Source organism: Micromesistius poutassou, assembly GCF_964030765.1.
Source record: "Micromesistius poutassou genome assembly, chromosome: 8".
NCBI lineage: Eukaryota > Metazoa > Chordata > Actinopteri > Gadiformes > Gadidae > Micromesistius > Micromesistius poutassou.
The window spans coordinates 18,407,336-18,430,191 of NC_140278.1; the positions used below are offsets into that span (position 1 = coordinate 18,407,336).

General features: G+C 44.8%; 4 protein-coding genes across 5 annotated transcripts; 1 reads left to right on the forward strand and 3 right to left on the reverse strand.

The window, feature by feature from the left end:
- Positions 1 to 456: 456 nt before the first annotated feature.
- c1r (complement component 1, r subcomponent) lies at positions 457 to 7,081 on the reverse strand. Its single transcript, XM_084471192.1, has 13 exons — positions 6,956 to 7,081; positions 5,981 to 6,194; positions 4,937 to 5,117; positions 4,207 to 4,341; positions 3,508 to 3,713; positions 3,018 to 3,165; positions 2,670 to 2,788; positions 2,501 to 2,579; positions 2,272 to 2,406; positions 2,078 to 2,152; positions 1,426 to 1,628; positions 1,100 to 1,317; positions 457 to 1,020 (listed from the first exon to the last, which is right to left on the reverse strand). The coding sequence occupies exons 1-13, from the start codon at positions 6,979 to 6,981 to the stop codon at positions 666 to 668; spliced, it is 2,094 nt and encodes a 697-aa protein (XP_084327318.1). The 5' UTR covers positions 6,982 to 7,081; the 3' UTR covers positions 457 to 665.
- Positions 7,082 to 8,358: 1,277 nt separating this feature from the next.
- Positions 8,359 to 13,812, reverse strand: c1s.2 (complement component 1, s subcomponent .2). Its single transcript, XM_084471191.1, has 11 exons — positions 13,676 to 13,812; positions 13,238 to 13,439; positions 12,375 to 12,555; positions 12,146 to 12,271; positions 11,286 to 11,473; positions 10,725 to 10,875; positions 10,282 to 10,397; positions 10,079 to 10,154; positions 9,832 to 9,960; positions 9,579 to 9,653; positions 8,359 to 9,379 (listed from the first exon to the last, which is right to left on the reverse strand). The coding sequence occupies exons 1-11, from the start codon at positions 13,723 to 13,725 to the stop codon at positions 8,523 to 8,525; spliced, it is 2,151 nt and encodes a 716-aa protein (XP_084327317.1). The 5' UTR covers positions 13,726 to 13,812; the 3' UTR covers positions 8,359 to 8,522.
- Positions 13,813 to 14,537: 725 nt separating this feature from the next.
- LOC311351252 (tumor necrosis factor receptor superfamily member 5) lies at positions 14,538 to 19,794 on the forward strand. 2 transcript variants are annotated; one of them, XM_084471355.1, is made up of 8 exons: positions 14,538 to 14,766; positions 14,949 to 15,074; positions 15,430 to 15,573; positions 15,867 to 15,960; positions 16,335 to 16,411; positions 17,028 to 17,141; positions 18,586 to 18,717; positions 19,117 to 19,794. In XM_084471355.1, exons 1-8 carry the CDS (start codon positions 14,700 to 14,702, stop codon positions 19,293 to 19,295), a joined length of 933 nt encoding a protein of 310 aa, XP_084327481.1. In that variant the 5' UTR covers positions 14,538 to 14,699; the 3' UTR covers positions 19,296 to 19,794. The 2 variants fall into 2 exon arrangements, with proteins under 2 accessions (XP_084327481.1, XP_084327482.1); XM_084471356.1 differs by having other exon boundaries at positions 14,954 to 15,074.
- Positions 19,795 to 19,863: 69 nt separating this feature from the next.
- rbp5 (retinol binding protein 1a, cellular) lies at positions 19,864 to 22,816 on the reverse strand. The gene is made up of 4 exons (XM_084471357.1): positions 22,415 to 22,816; positions 21,868 to 22,052; positions 21,253 to 21,354; positions 19,864 to 20,447 (listed from the first exon to the last, which is right to left on the reverse strand). The coding sequence occupies exons 1-4, from the start codon at positions 22,488 to 22,490 to the stop codon at positions 20,394 to 20,396; spliced, it is 417 nt and encodes a 138-aa protein (XP_084327483.1). The 5' UTR covers positions 22,491 to 22,816; the 3' UTR covers positions 19,864 to 20,393.
- Positions 22,817 to 22,856: the final 40 nt, after the last annotated feature.

Here is a 22,856-nt window from a genome sequence, read left to right on the forward strand (position 1 = left end):
ATGGCTCTTCTCTCTTCCTCTGTTACCTGTTCCCACTCTACACTTTAAAAACAGCCGGGCCTGGTTAGTACTTGGATGGGAGATCGCCTGGCAATACCAGGTGCTGTAAGCTTTTACTTTTTCAATCATTGGTTTTGTAAAAATATCTTGTACAAAACCCTGTTTGGCCCCTGCAATAATTGCTTACAGCCTTACCGCCGCCATGCAAACGCCTGATTCTGTCTTTCCCAGAAGCTAAGTGGGGCTGGGCCTGGTTATTACTTGGATGGGAGACTGCCTGGGAATACCAGGTGCTGTAAGCTTTTACTTTTCAAAGCATTGGTTTTGTAAGAATCTCTTGTACAAAACCCTGTTTGGCCCCAGCAATAATTGCTTACGGCCATATTTGTCGGGTATATTTGGCCGGATTTGTAGATTGCTTCAGCTGTTGGACGCACACAATCAATAACTCTCACGTTCCTCTACACCATTTATTGATCCATTTATTCAAACGATCCAAAGACAAACGGGTGCATTACGGTATCACGATTAGGGCCACATGTGATTCTTTATTTAGAGTTCTGACTTCAATCTCAGAATTCTGACTTTAAACTCAGAACTCTTTTTATTCACACGAGGACAAGCAAACACCACAGAAAATGTCAGAGCAAGCATGCTTTATTAGCCTATATGTCGTTGTCGTCCATGGTCTTTTTAATCCAGCCCAGATAGTTGACCACTCTGGTGTAGACTCCGTATTTCCCGCGGGTGTTGCAGTCGATGCCCCAGCTGACGATGCCCGCGGCGGTGTAGATGCCCCCCTGGCTGATGGCCAGCGCGCTGCCACTGTCTCCCTGGCACGCGTCGCTCGTACCGTCGGGCATTCCCGCGCAGATCATGTTGTCCGTCAGCCGGTAGCTCTCACCTTCCAGCGACCGGATGCACGTCTGCTGGTTGACGACGGGAGGACTGAAAAACATCAGCTTGTTGCTGAGGATGGATGTTCCGTTTTTCTGTGAAACACCAAAGCCCGAGACTTGTCTGGAAAAAAAAAGAACATTTTTTGATGTGTTCAAACTTCCAAAATGAACTCAAGCCCATCATGAAACTGTTGCTTTACCCCATCAAGCCGTCTGCGTATGTGGCGCCCTCTGGTGGCAAGCAGATGGGCATAATTGAGGAATCAAACGTTATCCGATTTTGCAGTCTGATCAAGGCAATGTCATTGTCATAGTTGATGTGGTTTGGGTTGTTGTAACCAGGGTGGATATGAAGAGAGGCGATACTCGCTGCTTCTTTATTTATCAATTGATCAACATCAATGTGTCCTCCCCGAACCTGGAAGCCAAAACAAGATTGGAAATGAATCAAGGAAGAGAATGGGATCCATACAAGTAGGACGCAGTAAATATAATCAATAGGGTGCAATCCCACTCCTCCACTTACTATTACTTGCTCTTTGTTTACTGCTACGCCATAGCGAACGAGGTTATGCGCTGCTGTCATTACCCATCGCTCCCCGATCACGATGCCCCCTCCCCGTCCGTTCACGTTCAGCAGCACTTGCCAAGGGAAAGTGTCGGGGGGAGCCAACATGCCCCCGAGGATCCTCCCAGCCAGACCCGCCCGCACTGTTGGCTTCCCACAAACTAAATAGAGAAGTATGAGGATGTGTTTGCAGAGAACAGTCTTTTCAAACGGTGAGTCGCGACCCATAAGTGGGTCAGCAGCTAGGGGACCAGGTGACGCGCGGTGGGGACCACAATAAACATTTATAAAAAAATAAAAAAAATGTCTACATGACTTGTCCGTCTAATTTGATCATTAGTTTGACTGAAGACAAAGAGGAATACTATTGGAGTGATTCTGGGCCAAAGGTAGGCCTACCTGCACAGGTGAGTCACAGGATGAACAAGTTTGGGGACCACTTAATGGATTTTTTAACACAAAGTAAAACGTTTCTAAGGGCCTCTGGGGCTAGAGAAGGTTATATAACCAGGTAGGTGCGGGCCTCTATGGTGATAACATGACATTCTATTGTCGATAGAGTAGCCTGCATTACGTTACATAAATATGTGCCACCTAAATGCTACATTACCTGGTAGACAAACTGGAACTATAGGGACAGCATTGTCGTCACGCCACCTTCTGTCTGCTGTACATGTAAATCTCACTGGAGAAGTGATGGAGACGACAAAGGGGGACATTAATGATACAATGACACTGACATCCATTAAAAACACACCTCTACCTTGGTTTGGTTTATAGTGGTTGACGAGATCCACGCCTCACCTTCCACTCCTCCCTGCAGATTGTAGTAGGGCTCATTACAGCGGAACTGGATCTCAGAGAGGTACTGATAGTCCGAGCCAGATAGATATTTGATACCGCCGTTCAGCAACCCTTCAGGCTTCCCACAATCGATGACTGTCAGGGATAAAACATTAGTCATAACCAACGTTTGGCCTATCCATTTTCTTAACATAGGGCGTTGGCAGCTTTACACTTCAGTTTGACTTACTCTGGCATTCTGGGAAAGGGAGGTGCCACTGTCCATTGCTCTGACACCTGATCACGGAGCTGTCCATCTCTCGACCGTCCTAACGGAGACATTAGAGAGACAGAAAATATAGAAAACATTCAAGCATAGGAGAAAGTGAACCCAAATTCAACGTAATGTTTTTTTTTACCATCATTAGTTTGTATCCCTGGTCACAGCGGATGTGGATGTAGTCTTTGTAGAGGTACTGGGTGAAGGCCGGTGTTACCCTGCCGTGGGTCATGCTACCCGGAGACGGACAGCTTACCCCTGAGGAACACACCAACACGTTTTATTTCTACATTCGACCTCATCACCTCCATGCTTGGCTTCCGGAAATTGTGATTTTCTTTCACATGTTTTGTCGTCTTTGTCATTCGTTCCTTCATTCCTTACTTTGTTCCTTTCTGACTTACTTTCTTCCTTCCCAGTCTGTGCCCCCCCCTCCTTCCCTCCTCCCCTCCCTCCCTCCCTCCCTCCCTCCCTCCCTGTCACTCACTCTGGGTGCTGTAATGCAGGCTCCAGCCATCGCTCACTCCCTCTGAGTCTGTGTGGAAGTCCACAGTAACGTTGTTGGAGTTGGTGACCATGAGTCCTGGACTCTGATCCCCACACAGCCTCACAGGCGGCTGGTCCTGGACCGTCACCTAAATCAGTCAGACAGGTGGCAGGAGAAAAACCTAAGTTCTCAGACTATCAGATAGACTACCACTGTCAACAGACTACCACAGACTCACAATCATAAACATATACACACGTATATATATATACACATATATATATATATATATATATATATATATATATATATATACAATATTGCACATGAAAATACATCAATACACCCTCACATCATTCCCATTAAAAAGTGTATCCAATTTTGTATTCTTACTATGTATGCTGACCTGTTACGACTTGGGCCTGGGACCAGTACACTTGAATTGAAAGGCTAGGACTTACTTGCCATCCGAGGCGGCGTGTCCGTTTACCTCTAACCAATGGTACAAGCAGCTCAAGCCCTCCTGCCCTTCGACGCTCTCGATGTGAAAGGTGGAGGTGAAGTTCAGGGTGACGGTGAAGCCACGCTCCACCGAGATGAGGTACCGGCAGTCCAGTTTACGGAGGGAGGCGTCAGGGAACCCCGGGCTGGACAGATGACCGGTGAGTTCGGAAAACACTCCCCCGACGCAGGAGGCTGGGGACAGAGGGGAGACCGTGTCAGTGTTTGAGCGACACGCACAAACTCACTGGTGACAGCTGCTGCCGATGACCAAGTCATTGGCAGCAAACACTTTTAATAACATGACAAATACTCCACATCCTCCTGACACTGTTGATGTGATAATGGTTGCGAAAATAAATATTTTGTTCAGAGAAAAGTTATTCTAAAAGGGGATTTGAATCATTTATTTGACAAACACTTATGCTCATCAAATATGTAGCGACCGTCTAACAAGAAAGCCCAAAATAATAATAAGAGATCCCAAAGGTTTGGGCAACATAATCATTTTTTTAGTACGCAATAACCATGATCACACGTCACTACGGAGTCACACATTATAACAAATAAATAACATTCCAATCTCAAATCTCAAATCAAAACACCTCCTCATGAAGAACCCACTGATGCTTGGTGGATATGCCGTGAAATAAACATTTAAATCCATTCCCTGAGACATTGCACTCACCCACACAGGTGTGTTGGTCTGGGCGTAGCTCGTAGCCATGGTGACAGGAGCAGAGGTACGAGCCCAGGGTGTTGTGACAGATGTGGGAGCAGAGTGGCTCCGAGTCCGGATCCAGTGGTGCACACTCATCGATGTCTGGTGGGAAGAGGGAGGCAGGGAAGGGAAGGGAGGTGGAGGTGGGAACAGTACTGGGTAGGCTCTCAAGACAGGCCAGTGGCTGGCACTATTCATTTGCAATGCTCCAACCTACATATCTGTACTCGAGGTAACTGCATTTTGAGTCCATGGATCCAGAAGTCCAGAACAGAATCGAAGGTATTTAGCATCACAGCACTAACACCGCAAGGGTAAAGTTACCTCCTGTACCCAACATCTGCTCTGGTTTATTTATGTCTGTCGCAGCACCAGTATGGTCCATGTATATAAGGACAACTACTTGTGTCTTTACTGGTTCAGGGACAAACCTAAATTGAAATTACCCATAATCATGTTATGAGCTACACCTGTGTTTCTCCTAGTGTGTGAGGGCCCATCGAGGCCCTCCTGATGTAGAGCCCAGAGCAGGGGGTATAGGTTCTGGATTTGTTGATCCGGTGACTCATATCTGGGCTACCTAAAGTACAGTACGGCTAACAGGACGTAAGGCCGGGAAGCCTTTAAAACAGGACCGTGTGCAAGCCACTGGTAGAGAAGGTTATAGCTAAAGGACCGCTAGACTGAGAGCGCTAACCTATGGCCTGGTAGTGAGCCGAGAAGCCCTTGTGCGGCTCAGAGTTGGTGTTGTCCGTTTGGAATACCAGGGACATCTTGTTGCCAGGTGACAGGATGGGCTGGTTGCCGGGATGATTCCCATCTGGAGAATTCTCCTGGCCACAGAACTTCCCCAACAACTTTTTATCATGCGAGAGAACCTGGGAGATTGGAGGGAGAAGAAGGAACACACACCCTATATTTACTAACTTCATTATTATATTTCAATATGAAGCCAGTAAGTAAGTCATTATGGGTCTGCTACTTTTGTGCACCAGGTCAAATGGCCCATGGTCAATGTGGAATACTGTCAATAGTTTAGTCTACTTCTCTTTCCCTGGTACATAAAAAGAGCACATAAATAATCACTGTTGTGAGCGGCACTGTATTTGTCCTCTGATGGGACCTCTGTGAAACAGGTATGTGATGAATCTCTGGGATTAGAACCCATTCAGGTGGAGGGCTACATTTTTAATGAATGGATTACTTTTTATGTTGTATGTGATGTACACACTTTTTTGTAGATTGCACGTCTTTCTCATTGTCTGATTGTCTGGATTCCTCACACTTTACTGGGGAGGACTACCTGAATCTAGAAGCCCACCCTCTGTGTTATACAGTCCGTCCTTCGGAGGAGACGTAGAACCGAGGTCCTGACTCACCGAGGTCATAAAAGATCCCAGGGCACTTATCGCAAAGAGTAGGGGATCCCCCGGTGTCCTGGCTAACACTGCCCAACCAGGCTCATTCAATCTGGCCCCCTAATCATCCCCCTGTATAATTGGCTGATTCATTAATTCCCTCACTCTCCACCTCAATCTGGTGTGCGGTGAGCGTTCTGGCGGCGATTGGCTGCCGTGCATCACCCAAATGGGTGCTATACATTGGAGGTGGTTAGTGAGGTCCTCCTGTCACTATCAGCGCTTTGAGTTTCCAGAAAAAAAAAAAGTGCTATATAAATTAAATCAATTATTATTGTTATTAATATTATTATTATTAAATGTGAGCGCTATTGTCTACTGACCACGACGGCATCGTAACTGCAGTCCTGAGTGGGCTCTATGTCCATGTGTGTGACGGTCAGCTGGATCTGGTAGCCATTGGCAACACGGAGGTCCCAGAGCTCCAGCATGTTGGGGCCGTACGGCCGAGGGAAGTCGGGGGACTGGATCATCCCGTGAATGGGCGACATGACATCCGCCACAGGCACACACTCACAACCCAACACACAGAGCAGCCTGGGACCATACACACACACACACACACACACACACACACACACACGCACACACAAACAGAAACACATACACACACACACACACACACACACACACACACACACACACACACACACACACACACACACACACACACACACACAGAGCAGGCACGCATACAGGCAACCACACTCACGCACACACAAACAGAAACACATACACACAAACAGAAACACACATATACAAACAGAAACACACACACACACAAACAGAAACAAATCCACACAAACAGAAACACACACACACACATACACACACACACACAACCACACACACACACACACACAACCACACACACACACAGAAACACACACACACACACAAACATAAACACACACACACACACACACAAACACACACACACACACACACAAGCAGAAACACACACACAAGCAGAAACACACACATACAGTTCGATCTGTTTGTCTTGTTGTCGTTAAATTGTTTGTTCCACTAGAATTGAACAAACCAACGGATGCATTTATGTGCTTTCCTATTACTGTATTGTTTTCGTTGTTATGGTTACTTTACATCAATTAATGTATTTGAAATATTGCTTATAAAATTTACTTAGTATAGGCCTACAAATATTTACAGTAATGTGCTTCCCAGTATTAACAGTGGAATCGTCATTTATATTTTGGAATATTGATCTATCCTCCAAGTAAAGTCAATTTCAGCAACTTTTTATTATTTTTAAAAGAAGACAGAATAATACATACCAAATGATCCAGTTTGGTCTGCCCATATCTAAATTCCAATAGTTTGATTACAAGACCTGTTGTTTGCTTGTCAATTCTGGTAAAAACGAAAGTGGTTTCCCGTATAAATCTCATCTTTAATCAAACATAATCTTTGGACCTCCACTTGGCTAAAGGCTGAGCCTAGAGGGGGTCTGTGGTGCAACTCAGAGCTGATATTCACTTTTTGAATATTAGAACAGAACATGATGTGATGAGAAAGGCACCAGGAAGATAGTTCCTTTAAGCATACTCTCTTGGGGTAAATGCACCCGTCTCATCAGACAGAAGATATGCGAGCATGTGCCAAACTATTTGTTTAGTTTCTCTCACAGCTTGGTTCCCTATGTAGTCTAACCTAATAATGTACCATGTATTTACTATTCAGCAATTGCTCACTGATCCCTACATAGGCTGAGGGATCGATTGAGGATCGAACCCAGGACCTTTCAGATTGGAAGTAGGAAACACTGTGGATGCTATGACAGCCTAAAGACTACCTATGGAGAACCAACAAACCCACTCTTGATCCAAATAAAAGCACTTACATTTCAAGATTTGGTGACTTCAAAATGGTCGAAGTGACGTGCAAAGGAAAATATATATTTTATACCTAATCTAATCCAAAAGTTCCAACACGAACATTATATTAAGGAGTAATGGAAAATAGAATGTTTTACAGTCAAAGAAGGGAATTTATGGATCAACTGCAGTGATGAAATGAAAACGACATGTGTAGTTCAAACAAATGTTTAAAACCACATATTGAATAGATATGTGCTGGATGTGTGGATGCACAGTGGGATGTGGAGGTTGTTTTGGGTTATGCGCTTCTGGTCGTTTGTTTCTATTCTGATTGTTTGGTTATTATGCTTTGAACTTTTTTTGTTTAGTTTGATTTGATTGATCTGATCAATCAAGATCAATCAAGGTGAACACTGCTGCGGAAGTTGGGACATATATGTTAAACATTCAGTTTATTGATATAAAACATATACATATTCACTTATCCTTGTCCTTTTTGGACATAACATATTAATTTATAATGTTTATTGAGTTTGCTGTATATTTTTGCAGTTAATTTGTTAATCGTTTGGGCTTGATTTTATTCCTACTCATACATATATTTTTGAATTTTTTTAAAAATAATTTTCGAAATAAAATCAAATCAAATCAAATCCAGTTACCTAGGAGCCTGCCTACCTTATACTTTTGAGTCAATTTAGGGTTCTGGGGTTTTCTCTCCCCTCTAACCGCCAGCAGAGGGAGCTGTCATTCCTAAATCCAGCAGGGGTCCAAAGTAAACGCCATTGAACCAATAGACACAATTATCTTATACAACCCGACCATTAGAGGTGCAATTGGCATAGATTAGCAAGAGAAAACTTGTTTGCAGCACATAGGGATTTATTTATTTTTAGTTAAAGATACATAGGCTAACACACAAAACACTATATTGTTTACAAATTGTTTGATTAATAGTTTTAAAAACGATTTAACGTGTGAAATACGTAATTAATACCGTTGCATTGAAATGATGAAATGCAAATCACTTCTTGATTTTCTTCCTTCCTATTCTCCTCTTTTCTTCATCCTCTGCTTTCTGCATTGTTTCACGGATCCAGCCCACATAATTCCTCACCGCAGTATAATAACCTTTGAATTGCCGTTCCCCACAGTCAGCTCCCCAAGAAACAATGCCTTCAATCCGATACGGCCCTGCCTCACCTCTGTTCCCGTTACCCAAACTCGGCACAAAGAAAGGGCCCCCGCTATCCCGACTGCAGCTGTCCTTGCCTTCTGCTCCGGCACAGAACATGTTCTGAGTGAAAAGCATTTTGCCAGTCCCAACTGGACGAGGAGGAGTGTTCCTACAGACAGCAGAGGAGTGCACTGCGATGGGAGCGTGTCTCAGAATTTGACTGATGTTTCTATTATCTGTCATTCCCCAACCCGCTACAGAGCCCAGCGTGCCATCCACCAACGGCCCCTGGGCCTCAGGCAGACATATAGGTGACAGGCGGGGCCCCAACGGAGCCCGGGAGGCCAGACGGATCAGAGCGATGTCGTTGTCAAAGTTGTCGCGGTTTCTGTTGCGGACGTTCCTGGAGAAGCCCGGATGAATGATGATGTTGGCCAGCGGCAGACGTTCAGGGGGGGGGAGTTCATTGGATGTGATGGTGGGGTTGGTCTGCGACAGCTTGTGCAACCTGCCGTACAGTCGCACATCAGCGTTGTTGTCCACCACGTGTGCCGCCGTCAGGGCCCAGCGGTCCCCAATCAGCGAGGCCCCCGCCGACACGCGCCCCCCCACATAGAGCTGCCACGGGATCTCCCCGGGTTTGGCCCACTGACCCCCCAGAATCCTGCCGGTAGCCGAACTAGCATCTGCAGTCTCTCCACACACTGAAACACACAGATACATATGTATTTAATATACATATATATATATATACATATACGTATGTGTGTGAGGTCATCAGAAATATATCATATAAAATATACAAATATACAACAATTATATATATATATATAAAGTCAAATCAAAGCCTATAATAATAGATAAGATAATATCATGTGTTGTGATTGGTTATTTGAGCGGTACCCTCAGTGCATCTTGGCAGCGTCTTCCTCCCGTCCAGTGATACCCACTCGCCACTGGCATCGCATGTGTACGTGTCTGGGGGGAAAGCAGAGCGCAGCACAAGCTATTAGACCTATTACTAGGTACGCGTGCGTGGGCTCTCGTGGCTGTCTGAGAACTAGCGGCGTTGGAAGTGTGCCGGCTATGTTTGGTCATTGGTCACGTGGGATTGATTTTCACCAAACATTACCCAGCGTGTGTTTGTGCTGCTTACCAGGGCCTTCCAGCTTGTAGTAGCTGGAACTACACTCAAACTGAATCTGTGCGCCAAACGAAGTGCTTAATTGATTGGGTTTGAGTCGAAGGACATCCTGGCCAACGTCTGGGAGGTCACAGGTCAAAACTGTAGAGGGAAGTACGACATAAGTACAATGAAATGAAGTACCGCGATTATTTGCAGATGAATTGTGAAAGAGGGATTCTGAGGGATTCCTCCACCATGGGAAGGTGAGTTAACTCACAGTTACAGGTGTAGGATGGACTCCAGGTGCCCGTTTTCTGGCACGTTGTCACATAATGCGTTAGAGATTCCTCCGACTGACCACACGGAAACAGATCAGAGTTAGGCCAACGCTACGGGATAGTCACTGTGCCATGCATTACACAACACTTGTTTGTCCTAATGGGGCCGTGCATATACAGTATGCAGTCTCTGCACACTCACCGTATCGGCCCGACGACCTATGCCACAGGTGACAGTCACTCTGTCACCATAGTGATACTCCTGACGCACGGGGGCGACTGAAGAATCGGGGGTGACCGTCCCTAAACAGGCCTGTCCTGCAAATGACAATGAGAGCACATTTGAATATTTTCCATCCTAGTTATTTACTCCTGAGATTATTCAGTGCATTCAAGAGTTGTCCATAAAACAACAACCAAATAACCTCATGTCTCAATGGTAAATGGACTGCATTCATACCGCGCAATACTTTTCCGCATACTTTTCAAACAAGTGACCACTCAATGCGCTTTACCGACGGCGACGGAGTCAACCATGCAAGGCGACAGCCAGCACGTCAGGAGCCATTAGGGTGAGGCGTCTTGCTCAGGGACACAACTAGCAACCTTCCGGTTACCAGCCAAACACTCAGTGTGCTGTTGTACCTTTGGTCCTGTAGAAGAGAGTGAACCCATTGTTGGAGCCGTAGTTGTCGGAGTTGAAGTGGATGACGACGTGGTTTGAGTGTGTGAGTAAGGGACTGGGAGGAGGCACTGCACCACAGAATGGCCCCAGCATCCCAGAGCGAGTCTCAACCTGCCAGAAGGAAACAAAGAAACCAACTGAAATCAAAATCGACTGGACAAACCGGACTGCTCTGAACTTACTGTTGCTCATGGTCCTACTAACCGGTGAGCAAGGCATTGGGGAGCATCAATAATAAATCGGACCGCCATTCATGCCATTCATGCCATTCATGTGTATTTTACTCTCTTATTGATTAAAATTGTTCATAATTGTGAGGAAACTGTGTATCGATATTTTCTAAAACACTGTATTTACAGTTAATAATGATATTTTAAATAAATAATTTTAAAAACATCAAACATGTTATTATTTTTATTATGACTTATGCCACGGGCCACATGCCCATGGCATAACGGCTCTACAGAGACACTCCTGAGAGGATCCAGAAGAAACAGAGAGCAGTGGGTGTGGGGGCCTACGGTCAGTGAGTCCCTGCACTCCCCATCAGGACCCTGCTCCACGTCGAAGGCAGGGGAGAAGTCCAGCTGCAGCTGGAGGTCGGGCTCCACGGACAGGGTGTACCGGCAGCGGGAGTTGTCCGGGTACGGACGGAACGGACTGGAGATCCGGCCCTTCAGGGAGCCGGACAGATCCTGGCTGCACCTCACTGGGGGCGGGGTGGGGGGGGGGGGGGGGGGGTGGGGAGAAGGAGGGGAGGAGGACAGGGAGGAAGGGGGACAGGAGGTGACATCATTCATCACAAACGTTGGGTTCATGAGCACTATCATGGGATTTCCACCATTTTCATTACCTCTTTTAGTCCTCTCTCAGCCTTCTGTGTGTGCTTCCTCCTTTCCTTTATCCTCTTAAGTTTCACTACTTCTTTTGATTACCAGACCCTTTTTTGAACGCCATGTCTATATGTCTCAGCTTAAGCTCAGTAGCCTACTCCTTAAGAGGGGTAGGGGTTGTTATAATAAACAGGCCTTAACAAAGTCACTGCTGTTCTGAACGTCCTTTCTCGGGGCTACCTCTGTTTTTATTGTATCGTTGTTGCGGGTGCTGTCCAATCTCAACGTTAACAGACAATAAAGATATCTTGAACTTGAACATAATATAAAATGATTCGAAGATACATAAAAAGCTACATGAACAATAATCAAATAACTCATATACATACAAAAGTAAAAAAGGAAAACCTAGTCATCTCACTGACCCTAACCCAGTGGTCGAGTTTCACCTTTCGCATCCACACAACCCACCCAGTACTGGAACCACAGCGAGGTCTTCTACGCATCCCTCGCTCACCTTACCAGAAGCTTTCCAGTCAGAAGCTTACCAGTGCATGTGTGCTGGTCCTCGTCCAGAATGTAACCAAGGCGACAGGAACAGTAGTAGCCTCCGACAAAGTTGTGACAGAAGTGGCTACACTCTTGGCCTGACGGATGCTCGCATTCATCAAAATCTGGGGGGGGGGATAAGGCATGATTAAAGCATACGATATCCCACCCAACGCATAAACATATAAGGGCCTCTATGATATGTTTTGAACCCAGTGGTCTGTGTACCTTTGGCCGTGTAGAAGGCTCTGAAGCCAGTGTGTCTCTCCGGGTTGGAGAAGTCGGAGCGGAAGGTCAGGGAGAGGCAGCCTGAGGCCGCCGACCGGAGGTGGGGGTTCACGCTGGACTGCAGCTCCTCCACTGGCTTTCTGCCACAGAGACTGGCGATCTTCTGTCCATCCGAGTAGATCTAGATGGACCATATGTCGAGGGGGAGGGATCAACGATTCCTTTTGAGGGTCATGTACAAATAGTCGTGTTTTCACCATTTTAAAGCAAACGTGACAAAGCTCATATAGTGTGACTGAGAAAACCAGGTAGATACAGTTTATAAAAGTGCAACACTCCTGCATAGTATAGTAGTATAGTATAGTATAGTATTGAGAGAACATAGATGACACTATCGCGATGTTGAAATGGAAATGATTTGGACATCCTCATTTGTTCGATGACTCATTTTTCTGCGGCAGTGCAATTTCCCTTCTCATTTCAAACGTATTTTAGTAGACTGGTCGCACATAAAGCCAGATATTCCATTTTAAGAAAATCAACAATAGACACATTCAATGTCCTGAATGATTGGCCAGCCACCCAATACCGTCATTGAGCAAACTGCTTCCTCATGAGCCGCATTCTCTAAACATGAGGATTCAAACTACTTCCTCATGAATTCTCTAAACATGAGGATTCAAACTGCTTCCTCATGAATGAACGTGGTGAAACAACTATAAACAATTATATTTATATATATTTTATCATTAACTTTAAGGGGTTTGTGAAATATCAGTGCTTATCTTACAGTTTCTGTTTGAAAATCTGTTTGTTAACACCCATACGCATTCAAAAAGAGACATGAATACGTGGTGACTGACCTCCAAGGCGTCGTTCTCACAGTCCAGGCTGTCCTCCAGGTCCAGGTGGGTGAGGCTGAGGGTGAGCTGGTGGGCTTTAGGGGCACACAGGCTCCACTCCAGCCTGGATAGGGGCTTGTAGCCGCGGGGAAAGCCGGGGGAGTGGACCCAGCCCGACAGAGGCTCGCTGGCCCAGCAGGAGGCCAGGAGGGCTAGACAGAGACTGGTGGGGGGGGGGGGGGTCAGAGAGATACACAACCTTAAAGAGACCACTGTGTGGGAATTGAGTTTTTCCCATCTAAGAATTTGTGTCAACATCCAAGACTTATCAACCTTATCAACTTATTTCTTACTATTCCGAGCGGTCCATCTAGCTACCTGATGTCAATAGCACTAAGTATGCTGTAATATCATATAGAGTTATCATATAGAGTATAGAGTTGAAATAATTTAACCCACCTTAATCTCAACATGGTGATTCGACCCGATCTCCTCTGACTCTTCCACATGCTACCTTCCCTATTTTATAATGTTTTACTTCCCTTGCCTCTCCTAGAAGCCCCGCTTCTGTTTCGTTTCTATTATTATTATATAATGTCAGCATTTTATGAATTCCATCTGTTTTCCGTCTGTTTTTGTGATGGATGTGGTGGACTGTTGGACAGTTGAAATAAGGAAATCCTTCCCGTGTTCTCTCCTAACCTAGGGGAACATGTGTAAGACAAAGGCAGGGCGGTGCAGGAAGGGGGGTAGTGGGCCAGAGGAAGGGGTCATTGTTCTGGATCTCTTCTCCGCTCCATGTGCAACAGGACCCCTTGGTACTACACTTCTGGAACACACCCGTCCAACAATCGGCGCCAGATGGATATGATAGGAACAGAAACGTTGAATATAGATGGAAAGAGCTAAAGAGAGAGAGAGACTGAAGCCGAGAGAGAGAGAGACTGAGACCGAGAGAGAAAGAGAAATACAGACAGAGAGAGAAAGGGAGAGAGAGAAAGAGAGAGACTGAGCAAGAGAGACTGAGAAAGAGTGAGACCTAGAGAGAGAGAGAGACCAATAGACAGAGAGAGAGAGAGAGAGAGAGAGAGAGAGAGAGAGAGAGAGAGAGAGAGAGAGAGAGAGGGAATCGAGAGAGACTGTGACAGAGAGAGACAGAGAGAGAGAGTCGAAAACACACCAAACACAGACAGGGTGTGAGAGTGAGCCGGGGGGGGGGCGTGGCTGGCTACACAGATTTTCCACTGTGCTGAAACAGAACAAATGAGAGCAGTACAAATCAGATGCTAGGAACTCCAGTGACTCATGATAGCATGAGAACAGCAGCAGGTGATCGCCAAGCTGTACACAGAAGTGGAACATTTTCATTTACCAAAGGGAGGACAACCGGAGGGAGAGAATCTGGAGTTTGACGGAGCTCAACACAAAGCCACCACAGGAGCCTGGAGGTGTCTGGAGAGAGTGGTTGGTGGGGGTCAAAAGGATGAATTGTGAGCAAAACCAGTATGGTTCCCACGATGGAACCAGATGCTGTGCTCGCTGTCCCGCAGGTGTGTCTAACGTATATGTGTGTGTAACATGTATGTGTGTGTGTGTGTGTGTGTGCGTGCGTGTGTGTGTGTGTGTGTGTGTGTGTGTTTGTTTAATAATCTGCAACCTCTCATTGATTTGATAATGTTAGCCTGATTCCCTTTCACAACTCAGTCTGTGTGTTTCTTCCATTCTTTCTTAGGACAGCATGTCGGCAGAGAGTGTGACTCAACGAGTGGCACTGTGTGTTTGGACTGTAAACCAGAGGTTTACACAGACAAGGAGAACAGCCTGTCTCAGTGTATATTATGTGCAAAATGCGACAACAGTAAGTGACACACTTTTTACACACATACACAGACACACACAAGTAGACGTACACACACTTGCAAACCTAGAAGCAACACTTTTCATCCATTACCCCAAAAGGTCATCACTGTGTTTACACTAATTCATCTTTTAAGACATTTTAAGACATTGTAAGTGTTTCCCATGTAGAGGGTTTTACATTCTTAAAGTGAAAAATTGATTTCAGGACCAGGCACTCAACCTTCATTACTTTATTTATTTATTATTAATATATGAAAAAAACTTTTTTTTAAAGTTAGTTCAAAGGTTCGTTTTTTTGCTGTCTCTTTTCCAAAGTCTGTCTTCAACTGTTTCCTTCATCTGTGTTGTTGTAGAAAACCAGACGGTGATAAAGGAGTGCCGGGCCCATGAGAACCGGCAGTGTGGCTGCACCACGGGCTTCTACTGTCACGACCCCAGCTGTGAACACTGTGTACCGGTCACCTCCTGTGCCCCGGGCCAAGGGGTCAGGGTCCGAGGTGAGCGCTGACTGTCTGTGATGTCTGTGTGAGTGCACACACACTAAAGGGGAACGTTGAACGTTAAATGACGGACACAGAATAGAAGGACAGTGGGGCAGAGTAGTGTAGTGGATGGGTTCCATCGCCATGTCCTCAGCCTACCTGCGTGAAGGCAATCCTAGAGCAGGATGCATAGCCCCATGAAAGACATGTGTCTGAATTCATTGTAGGTTGGTTTGGATAGGTTGCTAAAGTACATTTAACAAATGTACGAGTTACAGAAATAACAAGATGCACTTTTACACTTCCAGCCACGGCGACAACTGATACAATCTGTGGTCCATGTGACAGCGGGATGTTCAGCAATGTGTCAGACCACACTTCACCATGTAAAGCACACACCAGGTGAGCTCGAGTTGGTTCTTTATCAGCTAGGCGATCATTGAATTCATTTATTTAAAGCATTCATCTAAGCTAAAATTGCAATAAAATTTAAAGCACTAATTGTAATGAAAACATTTGATGAACTTAAAGCAGGGCTTTGGGATCGTAGGGAGGGTTCAGTCAAACTACCCAGTAACAGTTGCCAAAGTTAAAGGGGCACAAGTGAGACGCAATAAAATGATTAACGGATGGATGCATTGGCTCGAGGATGGGCGTGACCTATTCTTAAGAACCTTTTCTAGTTCAGGTTTTTTTTAATGGAGCAGCAATAGAAAAGTTGGATTGGGCAGTTTTCAGTTGAAGGGAAGGTCTAGTTACTGTGTGTTGTGTTGCAGTTGTGAAGAACAAGGGAGAGTGCTGAAAATGCCTGGAACCGATGTTGCTGATGCTATCTGTGGTCGCTTCAAACCTGGTAGGGTTTGACTGATTATAACATTATGTTAGGAATGCTGTATGGCAGATAACAATACAACCTTTGAAGTAAAAGTTTTGCAATCCTGAAGTTATTGGACAATTGATTATTAGAATGACAACACCATAGACATTTACAAAGTTATTAAATGTCTAATATTGATGTACAACTCACTCCATGGTTCATATGCTGATCCTGTCAGACGTCCTCCTCCATTGTGTTATTTTCCTACACTACCCAAAATACTTTTATCTTCTTCTTTATGCATCCCAATAATCCCAATATAACAAAGGCTTAGGCTTTAAGTGGACTCTCCTGAGGATACCCCTTCCTGAAGGATTCCATTACATGTCAAATTCAAAAGGATTTGACCCTGGTTAAAGCTTATAGTAGCGTGTACCGTAAATCTGAATTAGTACCCAATGTTTTCACTGCCATTGTATTTTGCAAATAAGTTCCATTTGTTAAGGGAATTACATTTGCAGGCATTGACACTCACAAGTATACGTATATATATATATATACATATATATATATATATAGTATACAAGTGGTCCTCTGTATGGGAATATGTATTGACCAGTCCCCTCCTCGTGTCTCCTGCTGTCTCTTCCAGCGTGTTCCTGGGAGTTACCAGCAGGCCTGTGGTCTGGGCTGGTCTTGACCGCTCTCTTCATGTTTCTTGGACTGATCTTTTGGAGGACAAAACGTAGATCACGTAAAAAAAGAGGTGTGTGAGTGCAGTGCGTGCACTCTTCGTGTCCTACATGTTGGCTTATATCAAAATGACAGTTGCAAATGCCTTTGAAGTTCAATGCGTGGTTTTCCTCAACTGTTTCCTGTGCAAGTTACAGCAAAGACACGTAAGACTGGTGCTGTTGACCCAGATTTATATATATATGCAGAATATATATATAGAAATGTATAAATATAAATGTGGGTCAACAAAAATGCACCAGTCTTTCTTTTTTTAAACATATATATTTAAAAAAGAAAAAAAAAAAGAAAAGAAAAAAGCAGGCTAGTCAGTTTAACATCCCTGATTATCTGAGAGAGCATAACAGACTACAGAATTGGACAGAACTTTCCACAGACTGTCTGATGGCCCTGCTTGGGTTTGCCTTTACTGTCTTTCAGTAGAGAACGTGTTGCCAAGTCACTCATTCACTTTTGAACCCAATGTGTAGACCAAACATAGAATAAAATAGAAATGACAATATTTTGTTTAGAGATAACGCATACGCCGTCACACGCACCACAATATAACGGGAGGACACACAGTCAAGTCAAGTCGAGTCAAGTCTTTATTCTTATTTTTTTTTCCTTTTAAACAACAACAGTTGACCAAAATTCTGGTCTAGATCTAAACACTCAAATCAGACAAACACAGTCAGAAATGATGACAAAACAAGATTAGGTGACAATGGTGAAGAGAGTGAAGCCCAGAATGCTCGGTGATAAGCTGTCGGCGGGGAAACCACATCCCCCTCCACTGCCAGTAAAGCCCGCCACGTCACGGTTTCGTGGGAAATGACTCGTGTCGCGTGTCGTGTCGTGTTGAACTTTTTTTTTTTGTTTTGTTTCTTTTCTTTACAACATCATGGTTACGATACAATACGATACGGTACACCTTTATTAATCCCCCGTAGGAGAAATTTGTTGAAAAGATATTAGATATGGGGTTGGTCATAGTACCTACTATTATGTAACTGAGATGTAGACTCAGACTGTATACAGGGCAGATAGGAGGTCACTATGTTGGTGTAGTGACTAGGTTACACTCCCAACCAAAGGTTACTGGGTTCGATCCCTTGCGTCTTAACTCCTACCTGCGTCTTAATGGTGTGCATTTAAATTTGCTTGCTAAGAGTCTGCTTAATTACTAAATAGTTATCTCAAAAGAAGACGAATGGTGAATTGATGCACAATTGGGATTATACCAGGATCATATTTACAGGCCCTTAATGCCCTTATATATTAAGTCCTTATATGGCATGTAGGCTATTCGCCCTATTATCCTGACATTTCTGATGAAAGGTGTACAAAATAAACTATTTTCAAAACGACTGTGAAAGGAAAATAAAATTTAAAAAATGTAATGATGTGCAACAATGGTGGACAATTCAGCGTGTATATCCTAAGGTGAAGTTCATATTGTGGGTGTCCATTTTCAGTGCTCTCCAGTGTTACTGCTGATCCAGGGGAGTCAGCAGCCCGGCCGGGAGTCCACCTCCTCCCGCAGGCATCGTCCCCGCTGATGGACATCCACTGCCAGGAGAGTTGCGACCGCCCCTCACATATCAAAGGTGAGCCGCTGCCCCCCCCCCACACACACACACACACACACACACACACACACACACACACACACACACACACACACACACACACACACACACACACACACACACACACACACACGAGGAGCTGCTGCCGTCCTCCACACCCATAGATGGAGGCTGGGTGTATAAAAGCCAATTTAACATCGAAACAAGGTCTAATCTAGGTCATCATCCTCAGAGTTATTACCGTTAAAATAAATGCCCTCATTCGGCTGTCACTGCGAATGTGGTCGTTACAGCAGCGCTGAGAATATCCACACATCATCATGCTTATGTTCCATTACAATACATCACTTGTAAAGCACTAGAGAACTAGCCTGAAAAATGGGATATTGAATATAGATTTTTCTTTCTTTGCTATAGTGGACTGTAAGTGCTGCACCCATGACCGCGTGGTTGAAAATGGCCTGCACAAAACGCAACCGGAATCGACCAGCTTTCCATATGCCTTCAATCATGAAGACCACCAAGGGAACGGGACGGCGGATCACCAGCTAGACCTCCACGCCGAGCCCCAGGAGGACGAGTGGTGCGGGACGTAGCCAGCAGCAGGCCGCATACACTCACTGCATAGACTCGGTACACAGGGGTGAGTTGATGACCACGGACTGAGGCTGAGGAATCTCTTTCCAGCACTGGGACACATCGACCTTTCTTGAAAAAATGATGCAAGTATATGGAATCTCCATAGACGGCGGAGGTTTCTATCACGGGATGATGAGCACATGGTCCTCTGCTGACCTCTGATGGACGGCCATCGAAATGACAAATCAATGCGGGCCTGGAAACGGCGATGCATGAAAGCATGGCAATGATTCAACATCACCCATTATTGTTGATACAAATCGTAGTGGGCTACTTAGTTTCAAGATATCCTGGAATATTTGTATTAGCGTGCAATGGTGCGTACTGAGTAATGGTGGTTATTTATTATATCACCACCAAACTGGTATGAAGATACTGCATGTTATGGCATTACAATGATCCGCAATAATATGAAAATTACACATTCAATATAAAATGTTTACAACAAGAACAGGATTATGGTTGACGTTTTTCATGCTAGGAATAATAGACAAACAATAAAGAAGTGTATTAACACAATACGGATAGATTCACATACAATTTATTAAACAAATCATGCAGTTTGACAACACTAACATTGACGTTTTTCAAATTCATTATCTTTAAATTCAAAGCCAAGATCTACATATTTAGAACAAATACTCTTTATCCTTCCACTTTTTGATCTGTGATCTGAAAATCACAAGGTCTAGTTATTTTGTCTGGCAAACTATCAAATAGTTTGACCGTTTTATTAGATGTATTTAAGAAACGATACAATACCGGCCAAATCTGTGCAAAAAAACGTACTTACTCTCTGTAGAACTGTCTCTCACTATGTCATTCCTACCGTTAAGTATGTTTTCAGAAAAAACATATTGGACAAATCTTCAACAACACGACTGTGGTTAGAAATGCAAACTCATTTAAATGATTTGATTGAATCCATCAAATTTATTTTTTAACAATTAAAAGCCACTCACTTCAGTATACCGAGTACCAAGCTCATTTTTCGGTCTTACTAAATAATAAATGTAAATGTGTGTTTGTAAAGCTCCCCCACCGAGTCGGATGGTTTAGTCCGCCTTCTTGAAAACTTGCTTGGCAGTGACGCCTTCACATCTCATCTCCTGCAGAGAGGGAGGGAGGCAAATAGTGGGTTAGCGCACACACACACACACACACACACACACACACACACACACACACACACACACACACACACACACACACACACACACACACACACACACACACACACACACACACACACACACACACACACACACACACACACACACACTGAAAGCGACATATTAAACAAAAGGGATGCAATACATTGTTACGCAAATCAGGCTGAAGAAATCCCCCACACAGCCACTTCCGCTCCCTCTCTCTTCCCACAAGTGCCTCTTGTCTTTCCCATCCCAGACTCTTTGAAGGGCCGCCGCTGTGGATCTTTCTCCGGGTTGAACCCAAGTTCAACCCGCCCATTGTTCCCCCTTCCCCACAAGTATTTAATAATACATCCTGGATAGAGCTATTTATCCAACAGAGGCGATTGTGTGAGACGCTAATGAGCAGTGACAGGCAGTACCAAAACCACGGGAGGGGGGGGGGGGGGGGGGGGAATTAGAGGCCTTGTTGAAGTCAGAACTGAATCGACTGCAATCTTCTCCCTTTGTTACGTGACTTGACACTTAATGGCAAAAAGGAATGAGGGAGCACCACACCCCGCCCCCTTTTCTGCATACCTTGGTTGTTGTTGTTTTAGATGTGTTAGCCAAATGCCGATAGAGAAAGATATCTTGTCTACCCCAACAGTGAAGCACATCACTGAATATCGCTCTCCTTATCTCTGCCATCTTCCCCCCCTCTCTCCATCCTCCTCCCCGCGGTCCACCTCCTGCCAGTGTCCTGTGTGAGCATCCTCACCAAATGCAGCTGATTTCCCTCCAGCCAGTGAGTCCAGCCCCGTCCCTCTTTCTCCCCTCGCTGGACACACACCAGCGTGTCTCCTTCCCAGTCCACAGTAGTCTGAGGAAATATACAATCACATTTAAATACAAACACCAGAAAGAGTCTTTTCATATGGAGATCAGCAAGGACAGAACTTTCTTTTTTGTAGAAGTGCACACTGACACAGGCACGCAGACACACTTTGTGTTGCAACCCAAATGGCTTTGAGCACAATGAAATGTGTGTGTGTGTGTGTGTGTGTGTGTGTGTGTGTGTGTGTGTGTGTGTGTGTGTGTGTGTGTGTGTGTGTGTGTGTGTGTGTGTGTGTGTGTGTGTGTGTGTGTGTGTGTGTGTATCATTCCAATACGTCTTGTTTTTTCCCCTCTTTAAGTACTATTGAGATGCAGTGAGCAAAAATCCTTTTGCCGAATAGCTCTGTGACAACTATTATGTTACAACACAGATGAAGCAGCAAATACAGCTGGTTGAGAAAAAAGACACACACACACACACACACACACACACACACACACACACACACACACACACACACACACACAATAAACAATCCATGAGACAGACGCGACCCACCTGGCAGACCCGTCCATCCACCGGTCCGAGGTCTTCTGTGAATTCCTTGGCCAGAGTAAAATCCATGTCAAAGTTCTTAAACGTGGTTATGGTGCGGATCCTCATAGCCCCCGTGGCTGGGTCGTGCTCCACCTGTTTAGTGGGCTTCAGTAAGCACACGATTTTCCTCAGCGCAAAATTGATATCTGAATGAGAAAGAAAATAAATGTATGCATTGGTCACCAACGACAATACAGCAGGGCAACCATTTGGGTAGATAACTACAAACAAGTGCGGGGATCATGCGGGGGAAACTCAACACAAAAAAACAGATAGATGCATACCAACCTACATTTAAACACAATAGGTTGCGTCCAAGCGATTACCAAATGTAGGCCTATATCTGGATCCACTTACAGCAGAACACAATCCCATGGGAGTGATGTGATTTGCCGGAGGAGAAGTATCATCAAGTACTCTAGGTCTAGGAGGCGCCAGGAATGCAAGTAATACTAATAAAGAAAAGTTGTGCACAGGCCAGAGGTATTTTAACAGTCTTGACTCTTACCCAAAGTTGCGAGGTAGGCATCCATGTTTTCCTGAGAAACCATGTGAAAGGTCCCAGAGTAGTTGGGTTTAGCCATAGTTTTGTTTCGTCGAAGAGAATCCTAATGCAGTTGCAGTTACAGTATGGCGCTTTTCTTTCTCCCTCTCCGGTTGGATTTCTATTGTCTTGTTATTCCTCACAGGTGAACTCCCACATTTGATTAAAAAAAATGTCTTGCTTCTGCAGCTATCGAACCACGCCTGAAATGAATTCCACTGTCTTGTCTCTAAAATGTTGCAGAACCAACTATCTTGCGACATGCAATCTGTGCGGAAATAACAAAGAGATCTCGACCTATTCAACCCTTGTCTGTACGGTAGGACATGTGCAGCTTGAAGACCAATGCAAGTCTGCTTCTAACTGAAAGTCCCAGCAGACGAGCTCCTCATAATACTGTGGCACC